Source organism: Tenrec ecaudatus, chromosome 10 (assembly GCF_050624435.1).
Source record: "Tenrec ecaudatus isolate mTenEca1 chromosome 10, mTenEca1.hap1, whole genome shotgun sequence".
NCBI classification, from domain to species: domain Eukaryota; kingdom Metazoa; phylum Chordata; class Mammalia; order Afrosoricida; family Tenrecidae; genus Tenrec; species Tenrec ecaudatus.
Genome location: NC_134539.1, coordinates 34,332,939 through 34,359,712, shown reverse-complemented (window position 1 = coordinate 34,359,712; position 26,774 = coordinate 34,332,939). Strand labels below are relative to the sequence as shown.

General features: G+C 53.3%; 1 protein-coding gene across 1 annotated transcript in view; it reads left to right on the top strand.

Moving 5' to 3' along the window:
- Positions 1 to 1,086: 1,086 nt before the first annotated feature.
- The window catches only part of PAX5 (paired box 5), a 180,450-nt gene continuing 154,762 nt past the window's right edge, over positions 1,087 to 26,774 (top strand). Inside the window, exons 1-3 of the mRNA XM_075558980.1 lie at positions 1,087 to 1,172; positions 8,688 to 8,752; positions 12,146 to 12,274. Of these exons, the coding sequence (XP_075415095.1) occupies positions 1,087 to 1,172; positions 8,688 to 8,752; positions 12,146 to 12,274 (280 nt within the window). The remainder of the gene's footprint in view (positions 1,173 to 8,687; positions 8,753 to 12,145; positions 12,275 to 26,774) is intronic.

Genomic DNA, 26,774 nt, shown 5'->3' with positions numbered 1-26,774 from the left:
ATGGAAATGTCCTTGGAAACAGGATTTACTCAGGGGAGGCCCTGGAGGAACGGCAGGAAGAGCTGCCATGACTTGTGGTTGGGGTGTGTGTGTGAGATTGCTTGGGTTTTGAGTAATTTCCAGTTAATTGTGGAACCCAAGGTGCCCATTAACTTTACCCCAGGGTCATTGTTCTGCGTGCTAGGAGATCAGTGGCATTGTAGGGGACAGTTTCGTGTTCCTGGACTAATCCGTTGGAGGGGCCGGAGAGAGAGCCGGCAATTCAAAGGAATGGGCCAATTTGGTGGGAGTGCTTTGGCTCAGGAGGCTGGCTGCAGGCCTGACCTGACCACTTGGTTTTAGGTGCCTCTGGACAAGCCATTTGAACCTTGATGGGTCTCGGGTTTCCATCCATAGATGGGGATGTGTTCATTTGTTCACTCACACATGCACTTCTTCAACACACATGTGTGCTTTAGAATGGTGGTGGGAATAAAAATAACTTGAATGTTTCCCATGAGCTGCAAAACAGAAGCGGGACAGGCCAGTGGGAATGCGTACCACCCCGACCAGTGCTGTCCAATACAACTGTAATGTGGACCAAGTATATGATTTTCAATTTTTCTAGTAGTGCATAAGAAAGCAAGGAACAAGTTAAATTCATTTTAATGGTCTATACATTGAGCTATGTCCAAAATATTATCACTTTACTATATAACCAAACATGAAAAGGTGATTAACAAGATGATTACACTCTCTTTTGGGTAGGATGTCTTTAAAATCTGGTGTGTCTTTTATATTTGTAGCATATCTCCATTCAGACTAGACACATTTCAAATGCTCAAGAGCCACCCAGGGTTAGTGGCTGCTGCCGAAGGACAGCACAGCCTTGGGCATTCCCTGGCTAGAGCAGGCTGCTATTTTTTTTGGCGTCGAACATCTATTTTGCTGGGTCCTCAAGGTTAAGCTCCTTTCTCTTTCTGTTGGGGTCCTAGGTATTATGAGACGGGGAGCATCAAGCCTGGGGTAATTGGAGGATCCAAGCCAAAGGTTGCCACACCCAAAGTGGTGGAAAAAATCGCCGAGTATAAACGCCAAAACCCCACAATGTTTGCCTGGGAGATCCGGGACCGGCTGCTGGCAGAGCGGGTGTGTGACAATGACACGGTGCCCAGCGTCAGCTCCATCAACAGGTAAGGAGCTGGGGTCTGGTGCTGGTCGTGGTGGTGGTGGACTTCTGGAGGCTCTATAGGTGTGTTCCTTGAAACATCCGCCTTTCCCTTTAACCAAGGCCTGGGGGAGGGGGGGCTACCGAAGAGGGATGCTCAGTCCATTCCTCCCTTCCCCTCCTCTCTGCGTGGTGGGAGGCTTTACAGAGAATTGTCTTGATTAGGCTGCCACCAACATCACTGTCCTGAAAGCCCACGTTCAAAGTCTACCCGCTGATGCACCGTAGGGCCTCCTGGGAAGAGCCTCCCGGCTGCTAGTCTGGGCAGAGGTTGAATTTATGAGTGTGGGGAACAGGGCCTGCACTTGGATTGGGAGATGAGGCAACTGCCCAGCTCGGCTGTGGATTCCAAGTGTGACCCTGGTGGGCTCTTTCCCTCTGTGAGAGCCCAGGACTCCCAGAGGTGATGCTGATGCCAATCTGTGAGCTCCAGGCGTGATTGATACTGAGGATGAGAAGATGCTCTGAGTGAGGGGACTGCCCTCTACCCAACCTCCTTGACACTCACCAGTAGGGAGAAAGAACCTGCCCCGGGTACCAGGCTTGAGATTCTCCTGGGAGGCCCAGCGGCTCCTTCTCCTCTCCAGCAGGACCCAGGATCTGCCTAAGGGAGCACTCCCTCCCACTCACTGCCAGGTGTCAATTCTGATCCATGGTGACTCTAGAGGCAGGCTAGAACTGCCCCCCTGTGGGTTTCTGAGACGGCAGCTCTTTAGGGGAGCAGAAAGCTTCATCTTTCTACCCCAGAGCAGCTGGTGGTTTCAGACAGCACGGTTTGGTTCTCAGCGCAACTTGTAACCCAATGCCGCACCCGTGCGCCTGGTGCACTCTCAGGGCCTTCGGGATGTTTGCTGATGCAGGCAGAGAGCCTCCCCTCCAGTGAGCCCCACAGTCAGGGGTGAAGCTGCTGAGAAGAACTGAAAGGATGGCTCTCTACACCTCACCAAGAAGAGAAGCCAGCGGACGGACAATGCGAGCGATCCTCCTTTTCCAAGATCATGCCCCACCCGTGTCAGGGCACAGCCTGTCTGGGCCCAGGGCTCCCTCACCCCTTACAGAAGGAGGATGGTCAGAGGAGACTGGTGCTGTGGTCCCCAGCGGCCCTGACGGTCTTCCTTTTGAAACGATATCTGTACAGAATCACCATGTGCCGGTGTGGGCCCTGTACAGAAACCCCAACCTCAGGCAAGGCACTGAGAGGATGGAGAGGAGTCAGACAGGGAGCCTGTGGTCTCTGTTCCTCTGGGGCCTCAGCCTGAGCAAGCGGCAGGATCATTGCCGAGGAGGGAGCAGTGACTGTGCCTTTGGGGCTAGCGCTCCTTTCTTTTCCTGGATTTTCCGGAACCCCCATCATCCACTAGGCCCTGGGAACCCGTGTGTGGTTCCTTGCAGGGTTTCTGTGGCACAAAGGGACAAGCCACACCTTGCATCCCCAGTCTCCGAAGGACAGGTCGCCTTGGGCAGGTCTGCATCCAAAGGCCTCTTTACCATCTTCCCTGTGGAAAGTAGAGGGTCTTGAGAAGAGAGAGAAACCCTCAGGGAGATGGATTGACTCTGTGACTGCAACAAGGGGCCTAAACTTAGCACCAATGGCGAGGTCGGCCCCAGCAAGATTTTGCTCTGCCGTACGTCACGTTGCTGGGAGGCCAAGCCACCTGGATGGCACCTAACATGGACCAAAGCACAGACGTGGAGGGAGACAGGACCACTGTGCTCTGAACTGAGCAGTTGGCGAGAGCTTGCTGCAGGAAGCCCAGCCCCACCCAGGGGCAGGCGGGGTGGGGGTGGGGGTGGGGTGTGTGTGTGTGTGTGTGTGTGTGTGTGTGTGTGTGTGTGTCTAGAGTCTTTGACTCTCTTTTTCTTGGAGTGGAGCATTCTTGCACATGGGGCCAGTGGTGTGCAAGATGCCTTGAGCTGGCCTAGGGGGTCACAAACGCAAGTGCCCATTTGGAGCCATCAGATAAGTCAATGCATGAAGCAGGCCGCGCAATGGGGAGAGGTTGTGGGCGTGGCCGTCTCAGGAGTCCAGTCCTGGTAAAGGGACAATTGCTTTCCGGCTCCAGCTGCAAGCTGCCAGGCCCTGGAGCGCCGCATTTGCCAGGCTGCTTGCTCTCCTTCTTGAAGAGAAGAAACAAGGACTTGTATGCGCGTAGGCAGCCAGGGACCTTCAAAAAGTGTGTGGGATATTTTCCTTCACTCTCTCTTTAAAAAAAATCAGTTTACTGGGGACTTGTGCAACTCTTATCACCATCCATCCATCCATCCATCCATCCATCCATCCATCCATCCATCCATCCATTGTGTCAAGCACACTTGTACATTTGTTGCTATCATCATTTTCAAAACATTTTCTTTCTACTTGAGCCCCTGGTCTCAGCTCCTCTCCCTTCTCTTTTAGTTCCATTTACTATGAATTTCTTTGACGCCCTCCAAGCATGTGTGTTGGTCTGGACATATGTGTGTGTAGATGAACTCTTCCTTTCTTGCAAACTGGAGATGATTTTCAGTTCGAACACGACTCGCAGGATAAGTGGAACTCATTGGCTGGGCTATGGTTTATGTCTTCTGTGATACAAGGCAGACATGGTTTTGTGATGAGTTTATTTTCGTGTGCTGTAGAGACTATAACTAGGCCCCCAAATAATTTCATTTGTTAACTTTATGAATGTACTCTGCCCCTTTCCCTGCTCCCTGCCTCCGCCAATTCCTTTAATAGCAGGGAACGGAAATTGATGGAAATGCAAAACATTGATCGAAGTTAAAAGTTAGCGATTTGTCTCAGGAGATTTGATAAGTTGTTGGATACAAAAGTGGTGATCTGAAATGTAACCCCCACCTAATTTACAATAACAAGTATTTTTTTTAAAGGTAGCCACTTGAGAGAAACTTAGCAAGTAACACAGTGATTACAGAAATGGGCGGCTTCTGGAATGAGTGGCGCTGGGAAACCTTTCATCACTGATGCTGCTGTGTGCCCGGATGGCATTGGGCAGCTGACAGCGCTAGTCCATGGGTGGGCCTCAGGGCTGCCAGGGTGCCTAGTCCTTAGCTGGGGCCCAACCAACCATGCTGCTAAGAGGCCTTTACACCTGTACGCGAGGCTTGACTTTACCTTGTGACAGGTGTAGAAGCCAGTTCAGTTTGGTTTGACCTCTTGCTGTGAACTTTCCTTCTCGCCCCACAGATACTGAATCAGAATCTACATTTTAACAAGACCCCAGGGGATTCCTACCCATTTCCTAGGCGACTCAGATGGAGAGAGATGAATGTTTTTATTTTATTTTTAGAGAAGCCTTTTATCTTGTTAAAATGTAGATTCTGGCTTAGTCCACCTTGGGGTGGAAAAGGCCTATTCTCGGCTGGGGGCCAGAGCGAACAGAACACCCCTTTGAAACTCCTGGTGGAAATGGGGGCCCTCCGGAGAAGGAGGGGCAGAGGAATTGTGATTTGTGTAGAGCCCAGGTCACCTGGGAAGAGGAGGGTTGGCTCTTCTTCCTCACTGCCCTGCAGCACTCTGCCGGGCGGGCGACACACTGGAGGATGGCAAACAGCCGCTCTGGTGCCCTGCTGGACCTGCATGCTTGCTGTCTTCCTGCAGGCCCTCCTGGGAGCCGTGGCAGAGAGCTGCCCTTTCCTGTACTCTTCTCTTGCGCTTCCCTCTGACTCATCTGGCCAACCCCCACTGTACTGCAGATACTCAAAGTGCAGGATCTTCCAGGGATCCCCCACCAAGAAAGCCTGCACCAACCCACCACCAGGGCATCAAAGACATGCAGCTTCTATGTACATCCCTTGGCGTTGTCACTGTGTGAGGGGCAACAGCTCCCTCTTCCAGCCCTGCTGCCTCCAGTAGTGGCCACTTCTCACTCTGCTCTGAGAGGGAGTGGGGACTGGATTTGTAGCGATTTTGGTGGCCAACGGGGTCATCTCCACTCTCCCGTGACTGACGTGGAGGAACCAGTTCCTCCATGCTGTGTGTGCTGGGATACTGCGCAGGCTCTTGGAGTCTGGGGTGGTGAAGAGCGGGCCCGGACTGTAGGTGGGATGGGATTGTTTTTGATCTCTTCCAGTCCCATGGTTCTAAATCTGAGTGCAAAAGGCGAGGGGACCCCCAAAGACGACGGGGCCACATGCGCGCTTTGGAAAGGTAGCTGGTTGTTGTCGGTGGGGAAGATGCAACCAGTCATGCTGGGTGTTGTGTTTTTTTAAGAGATGCTAGAACCCCAGGCGCTTTATGTAAGAGGTTCCAACTTAAAATTGTTGGCGGCAAATTCAAATACAGATAAGTCTACCACGAGGGTCAAACAAAATGTGTTCAGGGCTGGGTGTGGCCTGGACTGGTGGTTGGTGAGTTCTGCTCTTCATCCTCACTTGGGCTGTAACCCTGTTGAGATGGTACACCTGTCTCCTCTCACTTTTCCCTGTCTTCATCTCCGACCCCATCTATGGACTTTCTCCCAGACTAGCTCAATCGAGCCCTGGATTTCAGATTCTTACTACAGCTTGTGGCCCAGGCCTCTTTCAGCCCCATAGCCATTTGCTCAATCCCATAGGCATGGGTATGTATTTCATCACTCGGCGTAATTTGTGTTTTGTAGGGAGAACACAAAGCCCAAACCACTGCCATTGAGTCAATTCTGACTGCTAGCAACCTACATCTAGTTTCTGAGCCCCAAAATTTTTACCAGAGCAGGTAGCCTCACCTCTCTCCCTTAGAACCACTGGTGTGTTTGAACTGCCGACCTTGTAGTCCTCAGTCCAGCCAGGTGAGACAATCTTTCAAAAGACCAGCTCTTCGCACATTTCCATGTCACAGAAGAAGAGGAGAAAAATGAGATTCCCAGCAAATACTTATAACACCCAAATCCCTGCATTTTAAGCCTCAGATTCTAAGTGGATTTTAAACCCAAATAAAAAACTTTATACTTCATAGATGGAGTTTTTAGCAAGGAGCCCTTTAATCAATATGGCTCTCTGTTCTTATGTGGCGGCTGCTTAGAGTAGCTGAACACAATCTCTTATGCTCAGGGATAAGATTCCGGGCCCCTTTGTAAAGCCTCCCCCCTCCCACTCTGCCATACAAACAGGTACAATGTGACCGCCTTCCCGTCCCCAGCTCCCTGGGCTCCCAAGGAAACCCCTCCCTGTGCTTCAGGCAAATGTGGACAATATTAACCTTTGAAGATTGAAGTTGGTCGTTAATCTTTATAAAACCACCACTAAAAATAAGCACAGCGAACACTTATTGAGCCCTGTCTTTAGAGTTTAATTAGTTCCGACCTCGTCAGCGCCGTGGACCGCGTGCCGGGTAGACGTGTGCTCCCCGGGCTGGCGCCCTTCAAGGAGGTGGTCTTCCAGGTGCCCAGCCCCCGTGCTGCCTTCAGCGGTCCCTGTGGGGGGCTCCAGTGGCCAGCCTTTCAGGAGTGAGTCCTTAGCCTGATTTTGCAGGTGGAGGAAGTGAGGCGCACAGAAGTTAACTAGTTTACCTGAGTCATGCGGCTGGTAGATTGCATGTCTGTGATTCGAACCGGCGTAGTTCTGGAGTCTGTGCATTTCGTCACCTCGTTGCGGATGTTTCTCGGTGATTGTTACTAACTGATGGTGCCTTAGGGACATCTTACAAAGAACACAGGGGAAACGTAATTTTCTTTGCTTTGTTCATATCCGAATTGAAGGCCCAGACAATGTTTTGATCAATTAGGACTTTATTTGGAACTTGAATGAGAAGTAGTTATGAGTTCTTTTGCCATATATATTAATATAGGTAAACAATAATATCTCACACCAAAACCACTGCCATTGAGTTGATTCTGACCCATAGAGACCCTATAGGACAGGGTAGAACTGCCCCTGTGGGTTTCCAAGACTGCAACTCTTTATGGGAGTAGAGAAGCCTCATCTCTATCCTAAAACCATAATAGATAAACTATATTTATATCATATATATCCCTATAGTCACATATCTAGTCATGTCTCTTTACATATACAGCCATGTCTCTTTACATATACATATGTGTACAGACACATACTTCACACACACACACACACACACACACACACAATAAGGCCTTTTGCTGAGCTCAAGTGGCCTGGACTCCACGGGCCACATCTCAACAAGATGAAGGAGCAGCACCTGCCCTTTATTTACATGTGGCCAAGCTGGAGGTGGAGGCCCAGGGTAGCTTTGAAACAGGCGTCCAGGAATGGTGTGAAATATATAAAAACTTCTACAATGTTGAGTCAAAAGAGCAGGATGCAGAACAGGATTCGTGGGTTTGTTCTGATTTTGTTGGGAGAAAAATGGGCATCTCTATAGACGTACAGGGACGTTGGAACACAGGAAAAACAACAGAAGCTGCTTTTAGACATCTTCCGTGTTCTCAGTGGTCTACAGTGAGCACATCCCACTTTTCAGGCTAGAGAAAACGAATAAATATTCACAAAAGATGAGCTCAAGGCTGGAACAGATTCTTTCCAAAGAAGCTGAACATCATATTGCCACCCTTCTCCCAAACTGCCAGGGCAGGAGCTGTCTTACAGACCTCCAAAAGGATTTTTGGATTGGCCTCATTCTGCTAGTCTCAGGCACACCAGCCTGGTCTCTTGTGGAGACCACATGCCTACAAACCAGGCTGCCCAGCGCCCAAGGCTTTGCAGAAGGCCACCAGCACTTCCAGGTGGCAAAAGGAGGGCGCTTACTGAAGATCTGTTCCACCTTTCTCAGGTCCAGAATATTTTGAACTTGCCCAAGGTCACCTTCAAGTTCACATTAAAACTGGTAGCCAGGTCTTTAGAAATACAGTTGCGGACATACCTAACCCCTTGCCTTTCGATGGGGTTTTGTACAAGGTCGACTTGTTCTTAGCAAGCCAGTCCTCTCCGAACAGCATTGTCCCCTTCCTAGTCTCAGAGAATACTTGCACCCCCACCTTTAGGAATCTCTTTGTGGGTGGGGGTGTGTTAATCCTTCTGTGAATTCTCTTTGGCAGAGAAAACCGAGGGTCCTAGCTGCCAGGGGTCAGAGGGGTTGTCTTGGACAGCCCCTCCATGCATAGATGGGACCTGAGGTTCAGGGAAGGGAAGAAACTCCCCAGAGTCATTCACCGGGTCCCCTGAGGAGTTAGAACGACAGGGGAGAAAGGGATGTCCATTTGTGACAGGAGGGCACCCTCTTCTTTCTGCAGAAGAGACACTCAAGGGTTGAGGGCCGGAGAGTGAGTAAAGTCGCCCTAGGTAGATGGGGGCTGGGTTGGGATGCACCCATCCTTCTTCCCACCCTTCTCACTCCCACCCTGTCTTCATGGCTGCCCACCACCATGATTGCCTGCTGCCACCCTCTGCCCAGCTTGGGTGCGGGTCTTCTGGGCGTTTACAAAGCTGGTTGAGTCTCTTCTCTCGGGAGTGTCCGTGGATTTTCTTCTCCTTTCTGGAATGCCTGATGGTAAACAGCCATTTGTTTTCTCTCCCCAACTGCCCACAGGATCATCCGGACAAAAGTTCAGCAGCCTCCCAACCAGCCCGTCCCTGCCTCCAGTCACAGCATAGGTAAGAAGAACTTAAGAAAAAAAATTTAAAAATCTAATGGGCTCCAAATATTCTAAAGAACTTTTAATCATTCTTATGGACAGATAATTCTGCATAAAACACTTCGGCACACGTCCTAATGCGCCTTCTTTGTCATTCTCCAAGGGCTGAACCTGGTAAATGAATTTTATAAATACTGCTAAAAGGTTTTGAATTTTACTGATTATTATGATAAATAGCTTTCACCATGAGACAGAAAATTGAAATCTAAGCCAAAAAAAAATCCACTAATGGGGGTCTATAGAATGTCAGATAATTAAAGTAATAAATCAAGAAAGGGATACTTATTCATAACATTTTCTGCATCATTAGTCAGTAAGTAGTTTTGAATGTGTTTTTTCCCTGTCTACCAGCCCTTCCACAAGTCTTTGTGCACTTGCAGCCTTGAGTGAAGAGGTGGCACAACTTCCCAAACTTTCTTTCTCTGGCTCGTGCTTCCATCTCGGACTGCCCAGGGCTGCCTGGGGGGGTTCTGCAGCTCACCAGTCAACTCTGGGAGTGGCTATGAATGGTGAGGGTGGGAGTCAGAATTCAGACTGATCAAGAGTTCAGAAGCGGCTCTTCCTTCCTGTCAAAGATCCCTAGATGAAAATCACAGGTGTCTAGTCAGGTACATTAATACCCACTTGAGGTAACTCACAACTGGTCAGTGGAGGGAGAGGTACTCTGCTATCAGAAGGTGACCATTCCACTAAGTCGATGATAGTCTGGTCACACCAGCCCCTGTCAGTTCTACTTAATCCCACCTGGGATTGTGCGCCGTGTCCGTACCATCAGCGCTCCTTCTTTATCCCAAAAGTTGAACTCCCAGTTGGCTTAGGCAAGCAGGGTGGCCTGGCTGATAGCTCCTGCGCTGTCTTGAACTCAGGGGACTGTGAAAGCCCTTTCACCTCACCGAGCCTCAGTTTCCCTTTTGTGGACTGAGAGGCACAGACCAGGTGTCCACTGAGTCCCCTGACACCATTGACTGTCACAGCTACCTCTTGGAATAAAGGTAAGCTAGGACTCCTCCTTGCCATGAAATCAAATTTCATTTAGTCCTCGATGAAACAAGTGTTTGCTATGCTCCTGCTATGCAGACCCTGGCCTTGAAGACTGATGTTATAAAGACGGCAGGACAAAATTCCAGCCCCACCTCCCATCCCCTCCCCAAGGACTTCTCAGCCAAATGGGAGAATGTAACTGAGGGAGGTTTGCAAACTACTGAGATTAAGTGAAATAAGGTGCACGGGTACCATGGGAGTGAGTGGGAGCAGCCGGTTCTATTCAGCTGGTGTGTGGACTGCCGGGGACGGCTTCCAGGGGGAAGGTTCGTGACCGAGAGTGCACCTGTGGCGATCACTTTTCCAAGTCACATAGCAATGAAAACCGTGTGGCGTCCACTATTTCAGATCACAGAGCCAGAAGCGTTAACCTTGGAGTAGCTAGAGGTATATTCTTAACATAAATAGTATCACTAAAATGGTGACACTTAAAACCTGACATTGAAAAACCTGGTGTGGCAAATGTTGTGAAATATAGACATCTATATAAAAAGACATATATATATATTAATGTATATATACCTTACAACAATAGAAAAGCAAAAAAAAAAATTCTTTTCTGTGGTCCCGAGGAATCGTTTCACACGAAGTTCAGCAGAACACCTTGTCCCAGACTGTTTAAAAAGAAACTTCATCTTTACAGACCGTTATAGACGGATGACTGACTTCTTGTTAAGTGAGAAGACTGAAGCTCAGAGGGGCTTAATAGCTACTCAGAGTCCCTTGGCTTCTCAGCGTGCCAGCCAGGACTAGAACCTGGGTCTTTTGAGCCCGGCGCATTCACAAAAGATGGCACCGCTCCTGTGCGGTGCATGATGAAGCTTGGCTACATGGGATGTTGGCTGCTTCAAACACCAAGTGACCTGGGCTCGCTCTTCCTCTGTTCTCCACGCCTGACTGTAGAACAGGTTGTGTTATTTGCATAAATCTATTTTGAGGCGCTTCTGGTGAAGGGAAAAGAGAAGTTAACGATTTCTGCTTCTGGGTCTCCCAAGGAGGATCTAAAATCAAACTGAACACGAGAAGAAGCCTCTACTCCTGCCAGGCCTGTAGGCACAATGCGCTGGGTCTGCTCCTGGGAAAGCAGCCGGCATCTCCTCCGGCAATTACTACCATTTCCAGGGGTTTCCTAGACTGTGGAGTCAAAGGCAGCGCCTCCTGCCTCCAGCTAGTGATAGCCCAAGGGACTGTACTTCAGATTGGTCTGTAGGTTTTAATGAACCAGGAAAGGATCCCCATAGTCTAGAAATGGAAATCCCACTGGACAGTGGGAGAGCACCCTCATCTTTGGCCTCTTCCCTGGACTCAGATCAAGTTAGAAATGTGTACAAAAGCTTCTTCTCTGCTCTTAGCTCTACAAACTATAAGACCTGATCTCAGGTAGAATAGACTGCCTTCTGTTCACAGCTCTGGGCGGTAGCCCTGGGGCTGGGGGCTGGCTCTGCACTTTGAGCAAATCACTTCCCCTGGTGGTGGAGCCTCAGTGTCCTCCTTTGGTAAATGGGCATCACAACAGCACTCACGTGTTCCAAACATCACAAAGAGAAGCCCGGCATTTCATCTGAAACACATTTATGTTAGTAGTTGTTCATCCGTGCAGCGCACAGGGCATGGGAGCTGACCATTCCAGCTCAGGATTCCAGTCTCCGCTCTGCCCGTTGCGGGCTATGGATGGCAGTGGGGGGAGCCACTTTCTTTCCCTGGACCTTGATTTCCTGACCTCCCAGTGGGATAACAGCATCAATTAGCTGATAAGATTGTTCCCAGGGTTAGATGAGACAGGCTTCACACTTCACAGCCCGACCCAGAGTGAGTGCTCCGGATTTGCTATCACTAGGAACACTCACCATTAAAATCCAGGTCAGCGGCAGCTCTGGAGAGCAGAGTGGGGTGGAGTGGTATGTGAGTGGGGACACAGATATTCATGTCTGTGTGTATGGGGGCAGGGTCAGAGGGCCGCAGGATCACATTAGCACCAGTTGGGGGATGGGAGGTGCCCTTCTTTCTCTTCTCCAACCCCTGCTTTATGCACCCCTGTATAGGCTGGGTCAGTATTGGTGCCCTTAAGATTCTGCCTCTTGCTCTCCTTAAGCAGAGAACCTGAGTCCACCCGTGGCTAAGATTCAGAGCCGCCCTCTGCCCGTGGCCAGGGTGGCAGCTGGTGCAGTAGGTAAGTGCCTTGGGCCCAAACCCACAGGCTCTGCACTCAGCCTGCTGTCCGCTCCCTGCCTGCTTGGGCAGCACACTGCTGCTCTGCCTGGAGTCTACAGTCAGCCTGCCGGGTCCTGACTGCCCCTCTCCCTCTGCGCAGCGTCCACGGGTTCGGTGACGCAGGTGTCGTCGGTGAGCACGGACTCCGCTGGCTCCTCATATTCCATCAGCGGCATCCTGGGCATCACGTCCCCCAGCACCGACACCAACAAGCGCAAACGAGACGAAGGTAGGAGACCTGTGTGAGGTGAAACCTTCTGCTGGCAGCATTGGGGGCTCAGCTCACTTGGCTCCTGGTTTCTGCCTTGGCCAGGGCTGGCTGGTCCTGCGGGCTTCCCTGGTGGGTGTCGAGAGCTGGGTGGCTGCTGAGCCTTGGGGCCAGTGGGTAAGAAGGCCCTGTGTGGACACTGGAACCCCTGGGTGGGGCCAATAGTTCAAGCGCTTGGCTGATAACCCACAGTTTGGAGGTTCACGGCCACTCAGAGGTTCCTGGACAGAAAGGCTTGGAGAATGATTTTTGTGTGTGTGTATATGTGTGTGTGTGTGTGTGTGTGTGTGTGTGTGTGTGTTGGAGGAGAAACCCAGCCAATTATACACAGACACACCAGACACACCTGGGGTCGCCTGGAGTGGAAATGCACTTGACAACAATGATCCTCCCCCCCCCCTTTTGATGTGTGTAGCTATGACTTCCAAGGGTGGGCAGTGCAGGGGCTTGGGCATCATATCTCCAGGGTGGTTTTGCTGGGGGAGTCTGAACAAGGGTTGGTCTGGCAGGGACACGCCGAGAGGTGGGTGGATGGATGGGTGGGTGGGTGGGTGGGGGCGCTGAGGGGTCAGTGATCTGAGGGTTGTGTACACTGCTCTGGAGCAAATACCATCTGTGGTGGTGGAGGAGGAGGAGGGGTTGAGGATGTTCACAACTCTTTCATCTCCCCCCTCTGCTTGGAAAGAAGGGGTGCAGGGACCTCCCTGGGAATCCAAAGATGGCAATCTTGCCAGATGTTGTCCCGTTCCCCCCCCGCTTCCCCAATCTGGGCTCTCCGGAGTCCATTACTGCTGTCCTGGCCACAGCCCACCTTAACTGAGGCCTCCGTCATTCCCCTGGACCAGGCTGCCAGCGCAGGCTGACAGTAATGAGTTGGAGAGGAGAGAAGACCCCCTGGGAGTCTGTAAAACCTTCTGCAGGGAAGGAAGAAGCCGTGGTCCAGGGCCTGAGAACAGCGCGACAGAAATCTTGATTCAATTATTCCGTTCCTCGGCACAATTCCCTTTCTCGGCCCCGTGAAGGGCTGTGTGTTCTCGGGAGCACATGCCCAAGTACTTAAGATCGGTAACTAGAAAATTGACTTGGCCCGGAGGTGGATTGGCCTGTGCTCACGTGCTTCAGGCAGCACAGAAGCGGACCGGGCTGCACTTCTGGGGGCAGGATTCCTGGGGTGGGGAACTGCCCCCTCTCTTTCCTCCGCCCCTGGCCCTCTTGAGCAGCTGCCAGAGTCTTTAAGGCAGTGGGTCGCTGTGCTGTAGGCAGTGGGTCGCTGTGCTGTGGTGCCGCAGGGGCCGGTGGGCCTACAATCACTGTTGGTTTATGGAGTGATGGTGTCATCGTTTTTCCCCATGTCACCGGGACTCGAAGCGGATGTGCCCGAGATGGGGCCCGGCTGTAGCTGATTACGGTAGGGCACCCACTGGGGGAGGCTTCCAGATGCAGGAGCGATCCAGGTAGAGATGTGGGGAGAGAGAAACGAACATCCTTCTGTGTGTGCTGCTTACCGGCGGCCAGGCGGGCCCTGGCTGTGGGGGTGGATTCCTGGTGTTGTGTGGACTGCTGGTTTGGTATTTGAGCTGTGGTCACTGTTGAGCCCCCCAGGCTGCTTTAAAAGGTGTGAGGGGGTCAGAACATGGGAGACATTACTCCTGACTGCTCAGTGCCCGACAGATCAGGCTCTGAGGACACTGGCTCCTGTGGGAGGTTGACGGTTAAGAGAGACAGGGACCAATAGGAATGTGTCCAGGTGAGAGGAACTGGAGTGGGAGAGATCTGCTTCTTCCAACACCCGGGGTGGGGCAGGGTGGGGTGGGGGTGGGGTGGGCACTTCAGGGTTCCAGGGATGCCTTGACCTGCAGAACAGAGGCACCAGCAGCTGCCTGCTGCCTGCATGTGTTGGAGGACAGGGAGGAGAATGAGACTTGATGTGTGGCGTCACAGGCCAGTTTGTGGCAGATGCAGAAGGGAGTTCGGCTGAGCCTAAGGACTCTGCCCATGTGAGAGCCATGGAGGGCTAAAGGGGCTGCCTCCAGAGGCAGCCGGTGCCCGTCATGAAGGTATGGAAACAGAGCCCAGCTGGCCCCCCCTGTGGGCTGATGGGCAAGAGTATCAAGAATCCGAGGTGGATCGGATGCTCTCGGAGGTCCTCCTAGCTCTGAAATTTACCTCAAGGTCCTCCTACCTACCAGGAGAAAGCTTACAGGATTGGGAAGGGTCGGGCGGGGGTTGGAGCAGCAGTGTGGCGTCCTCCCTTGTGTCACCCAGAGTGTCTGTGACGGGATGGAGGGGAGGCCAGAGTGGCCTTCCTCACGTTAGCGTCTCTAGGTGCCCTATGGCCCTTTCCCCAAACCCATTGCTGGCGAGTCAGTTCCTGGGCCTTAATCTTTAAGGACACTGACTGCCGTAGGTGACGGGGTCACCCTGGAAACCTTTCGGTTAGCAGCCGAGTGCTTAGTGACTGAGCCACCAGGGCTCCACTGCCCATGCCCAGTTTCACTCCGAACAGACTCAGATCTCCAGGGGTGAGGGAGGAAGGCAGAAACGGCTACTCCCATTTTAAAGGAAAGAAAACAGAGACTCCGGAGAGGGAAGCCCACAGTGGGAGTCGAGGGGGAGCTGGAGAACCCCAAGGCCTCGCAGCTCCTTGCGCCCCTCAGCCCTTCCGGGGAGACCCTTGGAGGCAGAGATGTCTGAGACCGGATGGGCCCCTGAGGGGTTTCAGGCAGGGGGTCAGCAGGGCAGGTGCTGCTTGGAGAGTAGGGAGGTGAGACCTGGAGGCCAGGGGTTTGAGAGAGCAAAGGGAAGTTAAGAACCAGCTACTGGGAGCAGGCCAGGGAGTGCTGAGGTAGTCGCCATCCTGAGAGGCTGCAGGCCCTGGACCCATGTGGGCACCAGCCTCCAGGAGCAGGTCGCTAGAGCGTCTGCATCACTTGGCAGGTAGTAGGTGCTCCAGCGATGCTCTTGGGGGGTGGGATCAGTCCCCGTCCTGAGTGAGGAGGGCGAATGGAGGGTTTCCAGTGTCCTTAAAACTCCTCCAGTTATTCTTGTGTGGCATTTCGATCTTCCCCACTTAGCTCTGCTTGAACTGAGAGTTCTGCGGCAAAAACAGGTCAAAATCAGAAACCCAGCTCAGGGCCACCTGAGGGCACGTTCCCAGTACACAGCTTAGGGTCCTTCCCAGCTTGCTGGCCACCCTGACTTGGCTATGGGGGTGTGGTCATCATCTCCAAATCCCTGGTGAGCTGCTTAGGAACTGAGGCCAGCAGCTCAAGTCGGGGTGGCCTGGGAAGGCCAGGCCAGCTCTGGTTAAAGGCAGCTGCAGGGAAGCAGGTATGGCTTTAGTACAAGGAAGAGTTTTTTGCTAACAGCAAGGCTGGGAAAGGTAGTGAGCACCCCGTCACTGGGGGTATGGGCAGGAGCTGTACAAATGAGGGCAGGGAAGTCAAAGAAAAACATTCTGGGTGGGACCCAGGGACTGTCCTGTATCTGGAAGTTGGTTCTACCCACTTGTCTTTCCATCCTACTGCCCAATTCCAAGACTGCCTTTGAGGCAGGCTTGACTGGGAGGGGTTACGGCTCATCAGTTACTGGGCCCAGCCTAGCCACTTGGCACAGGGTAGGCAAATGGAGATCCTCAAGAGTCAGGTGGTTGAGGGTGCAGCCCTGCTGTAGGGTGCAGCCCGTTCCTAGGTTGGTCTTATCTGAGAGCTTAGGTGAGAAAGCTGGGGCTTGGGTCTCAGGAATCCTGCTGGGTCTGGACTTGGCAGAGGAAGCAGGACTGTGGGTAGCAGCCATGGGTGAAAGTGCAGCCCCAGAGCCTGTTCCTTCCTGGGCCTTTGATCTCTAGTGGACCCTCCTTCTGCCTGTCACTAAGGGTTCCATTCAGGTCTCCTCTACCTCCCCCTCCCCGTAACCCCCAGAGTTTGAAAGGCCCTGAGCACACAGAGGTCAGCCGAGTGCGAATCCCCTTCATCAGATCAGAAAGGCCGCCGAAGCCTCCTTCTAGGCAGAGGGGACTCCTGCAGCACAGGCAGAATGTCCTGCCTCAGCCTGAGGAGGGCAGCCAGGCCAGCTGTGGTCTGTTGTTTTTTAAAAGTGGCTAAGTCCAGCAAGACTCCCAGAGTGAGGCTTGGGACCACTTAGCCAGGGGCCCTGCCTGACTCTCTCTCTCTTTGCCTGCCTTTCTGAGTGTGTGTATTTGTAGGTACGTCTCATCCTGAGTTATCTGGCTCTGTTTCTGCCTCTCGCTCTAGCTTTTATTTCACTTCCTTTCCCTTGTGTTCTCTTTCTCACAGCTCTCTCTCTCTCTCTCTCTCTCTCTCTCTCTCTCTCTCTCTCTCTCTCTCTCTCTCTCTCTCATATTTGTTTGTGCTTTCTCCACCACGGTCTCCTTTTGCTTTCTCTCTCCCTCTCTCTTTCGGTCTGAGAGCCCTAGCTCAGCCCTGCCCATCAGACCCGCTGGAACCACCGTGGAGAAGGAAGGGCTTCATGGTCCCACAGGCCACCCTCTGACGGGGAGAAGGCCCAGCCTATCTATCTCCCCCTAGAGCTCTTTCCTTCCCTCCACACTCAGACCTTGGCTATTCCTCCAAGTCCAGGCTCAAGGCCAAAGGCTGGAGCCCAAGGTGAGCTACCTGTCCTCCCAGAAGGAAATGAGGTGTGTGGAAACACAGAAACACACTTCCCTCCCCTGTCTCTGGGTTTCTGAGTGAGGACTTAGAAGCAGACTTGGAGATCCCAAGAGCTCATAGACCTGTGACCTCGGGAGAACCCTCAGAGGCAGCCAGGTGTAGAGGCAAGGTCGCACAAGCTCAAAGGTCACAGCAGACTGGGTTTGAGGTCTTCCAGGGGTGAGATCTCGGGCCAGTGACTTGATTGCTCCAAGCCTCCATTTGTCCAAGCAGGGGTGAGGCTCAAACGGACGCCATTGAAAGGGGCTGAGTCTCTGGGCTTGGGTGGAGTCAGCATTCAGTAGATGGTCACTGAGGGAATCTGGGGCTTGCGGGTGTGAAGTCCTTGGGTGGTGAGACTCTGGGGGATGCACAGGCTCCAGCCACTGAGCTGTTTGGCAGTGAAATAAGCTCATCTGGCAACCACCGACTTCCTGTTGTTTGTGAGCCGTTGACACCCTGGGCACCTCCATCCTGGAAGCCAGGAGCCCAAGGGCCTCAAGCCTGAACAACAGTGCCCCCAGGTGTTGGCTGCAAAACCAAGGGCCAAGCACTTCCTCTTCTCCCCTTCCCGGTCAGGGCTGAGTCTCCCAGCCCCCTTCCCGGAGGAGGAAGAGGTGAGGGGGGTGGGCAGAGGATGGTCACCCTGCCTGGGAGTACTGGGCATCCATCCGTGGTGGCAGGGTCCCTGGCGTGGGCCTAGGAGGCTTTGACCCAGGTCTTGGGGACCATCTAGGACATCTTGCCCCAGCCATTGTTCCCAGAGGGCACCTGACCCCAAACCCTAAGGGAGAGCTCTGGAACTCCTCAAAACAGGAGAGCCTCTGCATCTTACTGGTGTTTTTCAGATATCATTAGTTTTAAGTACGACTTTGTTATGTTTTTGGCGGTCGTCTCGTCTCCACAGTCACTTAGATTCTCCTTTGACCAACCCTCTACACAGCGTTCAGTGACAAGCTGTGTTTCCAACCTTCGTGTTCCTGTGTGCTGCGTGTTTCCTCAGTGCGCTCTAGCTTCCTGTCCCTAGCGTCTCATCTCCCGCTGGGGGGAGGGGGGGATGGTGACCTTTTGGTCTCACCAACATTTTAAGAATCCCACTGTCTTTGGATGTGACAAATCTTAAGTTCAGGTCCACCTGCTACCCCACTGCTAAAAGTCACCCGCAACCCAGACTCTATCACACTATGGGGTGGCATGGCGGACCCATGAACCCCCTGGGTCTGTTTCAGCTCCTGGCAATGAGCCCTGGTCTCCCGGTTGGCCGGCCCTTCTGGGTCTCTGAGTTTTTGGCTTTTGGGCCACAATCCAGGCAGAGCCCTTCCCTTAAAGCGTTGTCCTGGAACTGGGCTGCCGGCCTGGCCCGGCCTTCCAGTCAGCCGCCTCCTGGGACTGCGGCAAGGTCAGATTGGGACCATGGCTCCTTCCTAGTTGGCTGAAGGCCAAGGACTCCCCAGAAGGCAGACAAGCTCTGCAGGGAGGGAGATATTTCCTTCTTCCTGCTGCGGTGTTGAGGGCAGAGGAGGTGAGCACCCTTTTGTCTTGATCTCTGGGTGGAGAGCACCTTCGGCCCCTCCTGCAGTGACTCTGCGGAGGTCCCTCAGGCTCACTATTCAAGGGTGGTCCTTCTCAAAGGCCTCTGCCAGGAGGGCATCAGGGAGAGCCTAGGCGGTAATGGCTAGCTTGGTGGCCATGCTTTATTTGGCCTGCCCAATACTGAAAATGGGTTTGAATTCGTTATCAATTTTTTAAAGTGAAAAGATAATTTTTGAGGGGACTCTTACAACAATCCATACTGCAAAGACTACCCACTCTGGCTGACTCCCTGAATAGAGACTCTCACCCCTAGGTCTTAACCTTCCCATGGGACAGGCCTCCTCTGTCCCTCTGACTTGGCAGTCATGGGTAACTCAGCTGAGTATCAGGCCCAAGGACTCCTTGATAGACCATGGGACCAGAGGCCAGGTGGTCAACTGGAAGAGCCCCGTGGGCCTTTCCCTAGTGCCCAGGGTCTGTCCCTTGGGTGGGGGTCAGGTTTCGGTTCCTCCTGGCCCCTGGGTCCCTGAGTTTCACTTTGATTCAGTGACTGAGTGCCTGTGTGAGAGCAATGTGACATGGAACCCCCACCCCTGCCTGTTGGAACACCTGCTTGGCCCAGGCCCCTCCCACACCCACCACCCTTTTACCCATGGGGTGTTCGCACATCACACAGCTTTGACAACACTCCTGTCATGCGGCGCTTCTTGCTCCTACTTTAGGCGTGAGCTCCCCCAGAAAGGCACGGCCCCTGGGACTCCCTGCACTCCCCCCAGAATCTCTGTGGGGCTTGAAATCTGACCCCGGCTGGCCAGCAGGTGCAGCCGCAGCAATCTGCATGAGAACCTGAGTGTTCAGAACCTGACCCCACCCCCACACCGTCCCAGGTCAGCTCTACACTAGCGTACACCCCCCTGGAGACTCCAGAGGTCATGATTTTGGTGAGAAACAGCCCAGAAACAGCATAAAATGAAGCCGGGAAGTGGGGTTGGTGTTCCCTTTGACGCTGAGGAAGGAGAGACTTTTGTTCTGACCCCACAGGGATTTCTGGGTGTTTCCAGGATGTCCATGGTCGGTGGTATGTGTGAGAGGGTGTCCTTTTACCTTGCGATGACCAGTTTCCATTCTCCTCAGGACAGGTTTAGCATCTCCATCAGCCCCACACGGGGTAGCTGCCAGTTGGCATTGACTTTACCTCCCCACCCAATTTTTATTCTCCTGTTGGCAGGAAATGGTGGGAGAGGGAGAAACAGAACACGCTAAGGCCGTATTTCTCAACCTTGGTAATGTACTGCGACCCTTTAATACAGTTCCTCCTGTCATATCGTGTCCAGGTAACCTGGTAGGTGGGTGTATCTGCCTGTGGGTGGACCCTCCTGGAGACGGAGAGAGGAGTGGCGTCTCATCTCGGTTCCTAAGACCATCTGAAATAGGGTCTTAGGCGACTCCTGTGCAAGGGTCGTTTGACCCCCAGGTTGAGAACCGCTGCCCTAAGGCAATTTGAGAAGAATTGAGCGAGGAGGAGGGATAAAAGGTACAGGACGAGGAGGGTGAGTGAGGGAGAGGTTGGGTGCCTGCAGGGAAGCTAAGGGCACTCTGAGAGAAGGTAGAGAGGACCCCTCCTTGAGGACCTGAGGAGTCCTGGTGGCCACGTGGGCCATGAGTGGGGCTGCTTACCGCCGTATCAGCGGTTCAAAGCCACCAGCCGCTCCTCGGGAGAAACCTCATAGAGATGTGCAGCCTCAGAACCACAGAGAGCAGTTCTTTCTACTCTTCCCTGGAAGGAAGCTATGCTATGAGTGGGAAGGAGGAGGCCAGGAAACAAGAGGATGTGTGTGTGTGGTGTGGGGTGTGTGTGTGATATTCCCAGCAAGCAAGAGGGTGTGTGTGTGTGTGTGTGTGTGTGTGTGAGATATTCCCAGCAAGCAAGAGGGTGTGTGTGTGTGTGTGTGTGTGTGTGAGATATTCCCAGCAAGCAAGGGTGTGTGTGTGTGTGTGTGTGTGTGTGTGATATTCCCAGCAAGCAAGAGGGTGTGTGTGTGTGTGTGTGTGTGTGTGTGTGAGACTTCCCAGAACCAGCCACCAGGTGGCACCATTGACCCAAGACAGCTTAGTTGCTGGATGGAGGGGTAGGGGTAATAGGACAGTCAGTGTGTGCAGGCTGTGAGCTTGGGCCTGGGCTCAGGGTGGTAGTGTCCAGGCAGGTCAACCATTTGCCCGAGTCTCACTTCTTTCTCCACATTCAGTCGAGGTGGTCGGGAGAGCGGGAGTTGGACAATCACTGATCCTTCCTTGCCTCCATGGGCCAGATGCCTCCTTCTGAACCTTTGTAGGAGTTGAGCCTTTGGTTCTAGGCAAAGCCTCTTCTTGCTTGAGGCCTTATTTTCCTCAGGTTATCATGCCAAGATTCAGCCAGATGGGTTTTCAGGGTCTTGGGGGGCGTTTGAATGTTCTGCGGTGTGCGAGAGAGCGCACTGGCATCTGAGCTCGTGTCTGGATCTTTCTGTCAGCTGTGTGGCCTTGATCAGGTCACTTCCCCTCTATGAGGAGAACAGAAACATCTTTCTCATAGCCTTACACAAAATAGCAGATTGCAGGATGTTTTGAAATATATGTATTTTTGGTGTTCCTGTAGACAAGTGAAGGGTTGTTCGTTTTTGTTTTACTTGGGATTTATGTTAGCCAGAACCAGGGATTCATCTGTTCTCACACCTTAGAAAGGTGGACCTCTGCTTGGGACTGCAGGGAAAGCCTTATGGCAGGTTTGTCCTCAAGGCCACCACGTCTGTAGAAGCGGAATTCTCGTCCTCAGTGCCTGAGCACTCTCCTCTTTGGCTTTCGGCCTTGCTGTAGCCTGACTCCTCCAAACAGTCTGCCTTCCACCCAACAGTCCCTGTGCTGTTTCTGAATCACAGTTCTCATCAGTCACTCGCCTGAAGGCATCTGACCCTTCACGTCTTCCTCCCTGTTGTTCTCAGCAAGCCTTCCACACTTGTGACCAGGCTCTGTGATCTGGATCCTGCTGGCCTTAAGAGCCACACCCCTCTTTCCATGCTCTACTCCTGCCCTCGAAAGCCACATGCTCTTGCCCGCCTGTAGCGTGAGGGTTACATGCATGGGGTATAGCCTCAGCCAACCTGTGTTCAAGCACGGACTCCATTCATGACTCTTCAAGACGACTTAGGGCAAATTACATTACCTCTCTGAGCCCCAGTTTCCATCTGTATAAACCAAGGGCATGATTTGTCACCTGAGGATATGCTCCAGGTATGTAGAGATGATGCCCACCCACAAGAAATGCCCTCTGACCCCCAAATAATGGCTAGCACTCATTGTTGACTACTAATGCTTTAAATGAGTAACTCACTTCTTCATGACTCGATGTGTTAGGGTACTTTAGAGAAACAAATCCACAGAAACTCGTGTATAAGAGAGAGTTTTATATATAAAGGTTAAGTGCACATCAAGAAAACATCCCAACCCAGTGCTGCCATGCCCACAAGTCCAACATTGGCCCATATGTCCAATACCAATACACAAAATCCTCCTCACTAAACACATGCAGTAATGCGGACTGCAAGAGGAAAGCCAAACCAATGAATGTGTAAGCATCTCGGCGCTAGCAGGGGTCTCCACACGGCTGCTCCAGCACCCAGGGCTGCATCAGGGTAAGTCCATGCGGCTTCTACTCAGGGATGTCTTGCAGGAAGTGAGCCTTGCCAGCTGAAGCAAGCTAACGCAGCTGCACCCTGGACCCACCATCACAAAGCAAGAGACCCGAGAACTCGAAAGGCTAGGTTCACCAAGCCATTTATCCCTCCGCCCTTCAATTAACCCCACATGTGTTTTATCAGCCAGGTTGACACAATAAACTTTACTATATCACTCGATGTTATAGATGTTCAGAGAGACCTAGGAAATTGCCTGAGGTCACACAGCTGGCCAGGGGCCAGTAACTGGCATCAGGTCATTGACTTCAGTATAGCATTGCTTGCCACTCTTGTCTGCTTTTCCATGGGCGGCTGGCATTTACTATGAATGTTCTCAACTTCCTTCAATTCCAGGGTCTTTTCAGTCTGTTCGGCCTGCTAGGACTGAGCTCAGGGGGGCTTGGGTCAGAAGCGATTATTACCCAGGCTCCCCATGTCTGAGTCCCCACCCAACTCTGCTGTGCACCTCGCCCTGTGATACCTTGAAGTGGGCCAGTTTCAAGCATAGTCGACCAATCTCAGGTGGATTCAAACCACAACAGTACAGTGAAGCAGAGAGCCTGGGGTTCGATTCCTGTCTCTTTCACGTAATAGTGAACTGAGGTTTAACAAAGCCTTTAACTTCTTTGAGCGTTTGCTTCCTTATTTGTCAAAAGGAATAAGAACTCATTCATTTCCTGGTAATGAAAAAATGCTACCTATAACATTTTTGATTACTATAAGCATCTACTCCTGTAAAGTTACAGTCTGGAGACTCCAGGAGGTGGTTCTATCCTGTCTTATTGTATCGAGATGAGCCAGACTGGACTTGATGGCCACGAGTTTGGCTTGATTATGGCAGAGTCTAACAGGATCGGTGATTCCTGCCTTTGCTACCCTGGTTGTCTAACAGGTGTAACACTCAGCCACTAAGAGAAAGGTTGGTGGTTGATGCTCATCCAGAAGCTTGTGCCGCTGCCTGTGACTGCGGAAGAAAGACCTGGTGACAGGCTCCTCCTGTACATAAGACAGCCTAGAAAATTCCATGGGGCCAGTCCACTGGGCCACGTGGGGTTGCTCTGAGTTGAAATGGCACTGGACATCAGTCACCGCGACCTTTGCTCTCACCACTGGTAATCTCCAGTCCAGACTCCCCAAGCAGATCCTGTTGAGAACATTCTAAATTCTCAGCTCTATGTTCGCTTTTTAAATAATTATTTTACTTATAGCGCTAAGCCTAATGATGGGATTTTTCAGGTGCGGGTCAGCAGAGAAAAAAGGGGAAATAAATCAAACAAACAAAACCAAAATCTCAATTGAATCTATACGGACAGAATTTTAGTCCCGTGGTTTCAAAACCTCACAGGATTCAGGTTGTAGAGGAGGGCAGCTTGTGGAGGTGGAATGAGTTTAATACTGGGGGGTGGGGAGGCCTGGGCTATTTGTCCCAGTTCGGCCACTACCTTTCTGGGTGACCTCAGCCAGATCCTGCCCTCTCTGGGCCTCTGTTTGGAAGCCCCCAGCCCGGATGACCAAGTCTTCCAGTTCATGGTCCTCTGTCCCCCCTCCTCCTCTCCCTCCACCTCCACCTCCATCTTTTCCCTCCTCCTTTCCTTTCTGTCTGAGACACAAACGCCCGGCAGCCCTGCTGAATGGTACTTTTGTTCCGTGAACATCTTTTTCCTGAAAAGGACGATCAGTCAGGTCTGTATCTATTAAGTGTGGGCACATTTGATCAGTTAAGAGCCCGCAGTCTCTCTCTCCCCACACTTAGCCTGAAGGAGGCAGAGAGAAGTGCCAAAGGAGGAGGATTACAGCCAGCCTGGGGGTGGAGGGGGGTCACACAAGAAAACCTCTTTGGGGGCCTAATTTATGGCCCCTTCAGTGGCTACCTTCTCTCCTGGGAGCTCCCAGATTGTGCCGTTTTTCCTCAAGGCCCTCAGCATTCCCAGATTGACTGCAGTTTATGCCAGGGGCTGCCCTCTCTCCCCAGTGGGGGAGGGGTCAAGCACGGCTCGGAGTCCCGCCCATTCTTGCTGCAAGGCTTCTTTGAAGGGCCCTGGGAGCACTGGGCTTGGAGCCCCAGAGCCTGGGTGTGAGTGAGCCCTGCCTGGCGTCGCCCTCCCTTGCTGGTAGTCTTGGACAGCTCTGTTCACTGCCATCGTGTCGCCATGGAGCCACAGTGTTCTCTTATTGGACAAGGGAAAGCATACTGCCTTCCCTCGAGTCTTGGGTGAGTCCAGAGAGAGGCGGTGAGCCAGGAAAGCGCATTGGCTTTGTGTGCCGCAAAGCCCCGGCTTGTGGCTCTAAGAGCGCCATTGTGCGCTGTCACCTTGGACAGAACCAAGGTCAAGGGGTTAACTTCTCCAAGGGTCAGTTTTCACCTCTGGAAAATGGGGACCGTTATACATAGGTGGCACCATGACTGGGAGAATTGCACCGACGGATCTCACGCTCCGCTCCCAGCGCAGCGCGTGGCTGGAAGCAAGTACCTTCTCCCTGGGAAGGCGGCGGTCTGAAATTTTCACAGCGCCTTCTCCTGGGAGTACGGCACCCACTTGACGCCCCAAGCTTCCAAAGTCAGGACGGGGCGGGGGGTGGGGGTGCTATATAAACTCCCTGGGCCTCCATCTCTCAGAGGGGCAAGGATACGATCCGCTTCGGGGGGCTGGCTGAGATCAGCCCCTGCCCAGAGATGGGCCGCGCGGGGCTCCGCGCCACGTGAGGGATAGCGAATGGTCAGCAGGCGCTGGGCCGGGATGGACGGAATCCCCGGCCGCCACCCGCAAGTCCCGCCGGAGAGACCGGCGGAAAGTGATTTGCGTAAGGTCGCAAGGAAGTCACATCCCAAGATCTTTGAGGAATTTCCAGGGAATCGCTGGGCCCCCTCTCGAATACAGCCCCCCCTCCCTCGTCCGGAAGAGGGGGAGTGCCTCGGGGAGAGGCCAGGCCCTCCTGTCCGCCCCGACTCGCCAGCACGTCCCCGCGGGCCTCCATCCCTCCCATCAGAGCCGGACGCGGGGCTCCCGGGACGTCGCCTTCGGCCGCAGCCGCCGGCGAGCATCTTCCAGGCGGGCATCTGGACCTTCCTGGGCGATGTGGAAGCAGAAATAAATTACTGCGCGTCAGAAGCCGGCGCAAAAAAAGAGCAGGGAGCGCGGCGCCCTCGGGAAGGAGGCCGCCCGCCCGCGCCGGGCCTCCGCCTAGCATTTGCAATTTAATTGACATTTGGCGGCAGGAAGCCAATCAGTATAAGTCAATTGACGTTCCGAGATAAAACTAATCGCCGGCCGGGCTTCCCCCCGCCGGCGCGGCCGCCGACCGGCCGCCGGGCGCAGCGTGGAGGCCGCGGCGCCGCGGGCCAGGCCCCGGCAGGTAATGGCGATGGCGCGTGTCTCGGCCCGCGAGGAGGCAGCGAGCGGCCCGTAATGAATGACTTTATTTGCCGGGGCCCTGCTGCGAACAATTGAGTTTGTTATGGTAACAACGGATGCCAGCTTCCCGGGGCCCCGGGGAGCGCGGGGAGCGCGCGGCAGTCGGAGCCCGGCCGCCGAGCAGATGCTGCGCGCCCTAGCCGGGCGCGCGGGGCCGGGGGCGCGGCGGAGCCATGCCCGGGAGCCCCGCCTGCGGAGAAGGGGCGGCCGGGGGCCCGGGGCCGCGCTGCAGATGGACGCCAGGTCCTGGTGTGCGGGTGGCGCTGGCAAACAGCTCTCCCTCGCGGCTCGCGCGGGCCCGGGGCAGACCAGACGCTCATCGGTCTGAGGTAGCTTTCTGTCCCTGGCACCAGTGGCACAGTTAGAAGTAGGCACCCCAACCACGAATCCAGTGCCTCGCTTGGTGAGTTCAGGGCTGCGTTTCAAGCCTGCCTTTGTGCCCTCGGGTTTAATCTGAAAAACACTCACGGGCATGGTGGCGCTGCAGAGATGACTCCTTTGGTCTTAGCCGGAATCTGTGTCCCCAAGCTTTGAGGCACAGTGCCTGCCCCAGGGAACGCCCCCCCCCCCCCTGGAGCGTGTGCCGCTGAGGACAGCAGCCTCCTGCAGCCGCTGGCTCCACGGTGGCTGCTGTGCCTTCTATGGCACTGCCAAAGAACCTTCACAGGATCCTGGACTGCCGAAAGGACAGACCCATCTCTCTTGGAAGAATGACAGCCAGAATGCTCCTTGGAGGCAGGGATGGGGAGACTTCGTCTCCTGTTCTTTGGACGTGGTGCTAGGAGAGACCTGTCTATGAAGAAGGCCGAAGCCAAAGGGAGGAAGGCCGCTGGTGAGATGGAGTGGCACAGTGGCTGCCACAGCCAGCTCACACGCGTCTTAAGAACAACTGTGAGGCTAGAGCAGGCCAGGGCTGCGTTTCATTCTATAGTACGTGGGGTCGCTATGGGTCAGAACCTAACAACAACAACAACAACAACAACAACATGGGGTCGCTATGGGTCAGAACCTAACAGCAACAACAACAACACAACTACATCACCCCCCACGCCCCCCATCAGACCTTGAATTCCAAGGGCATAGGCCAGTTCCTATACCTGCTCCCTCAGCACCTTGGGGAAGCAGGTATGGAGGG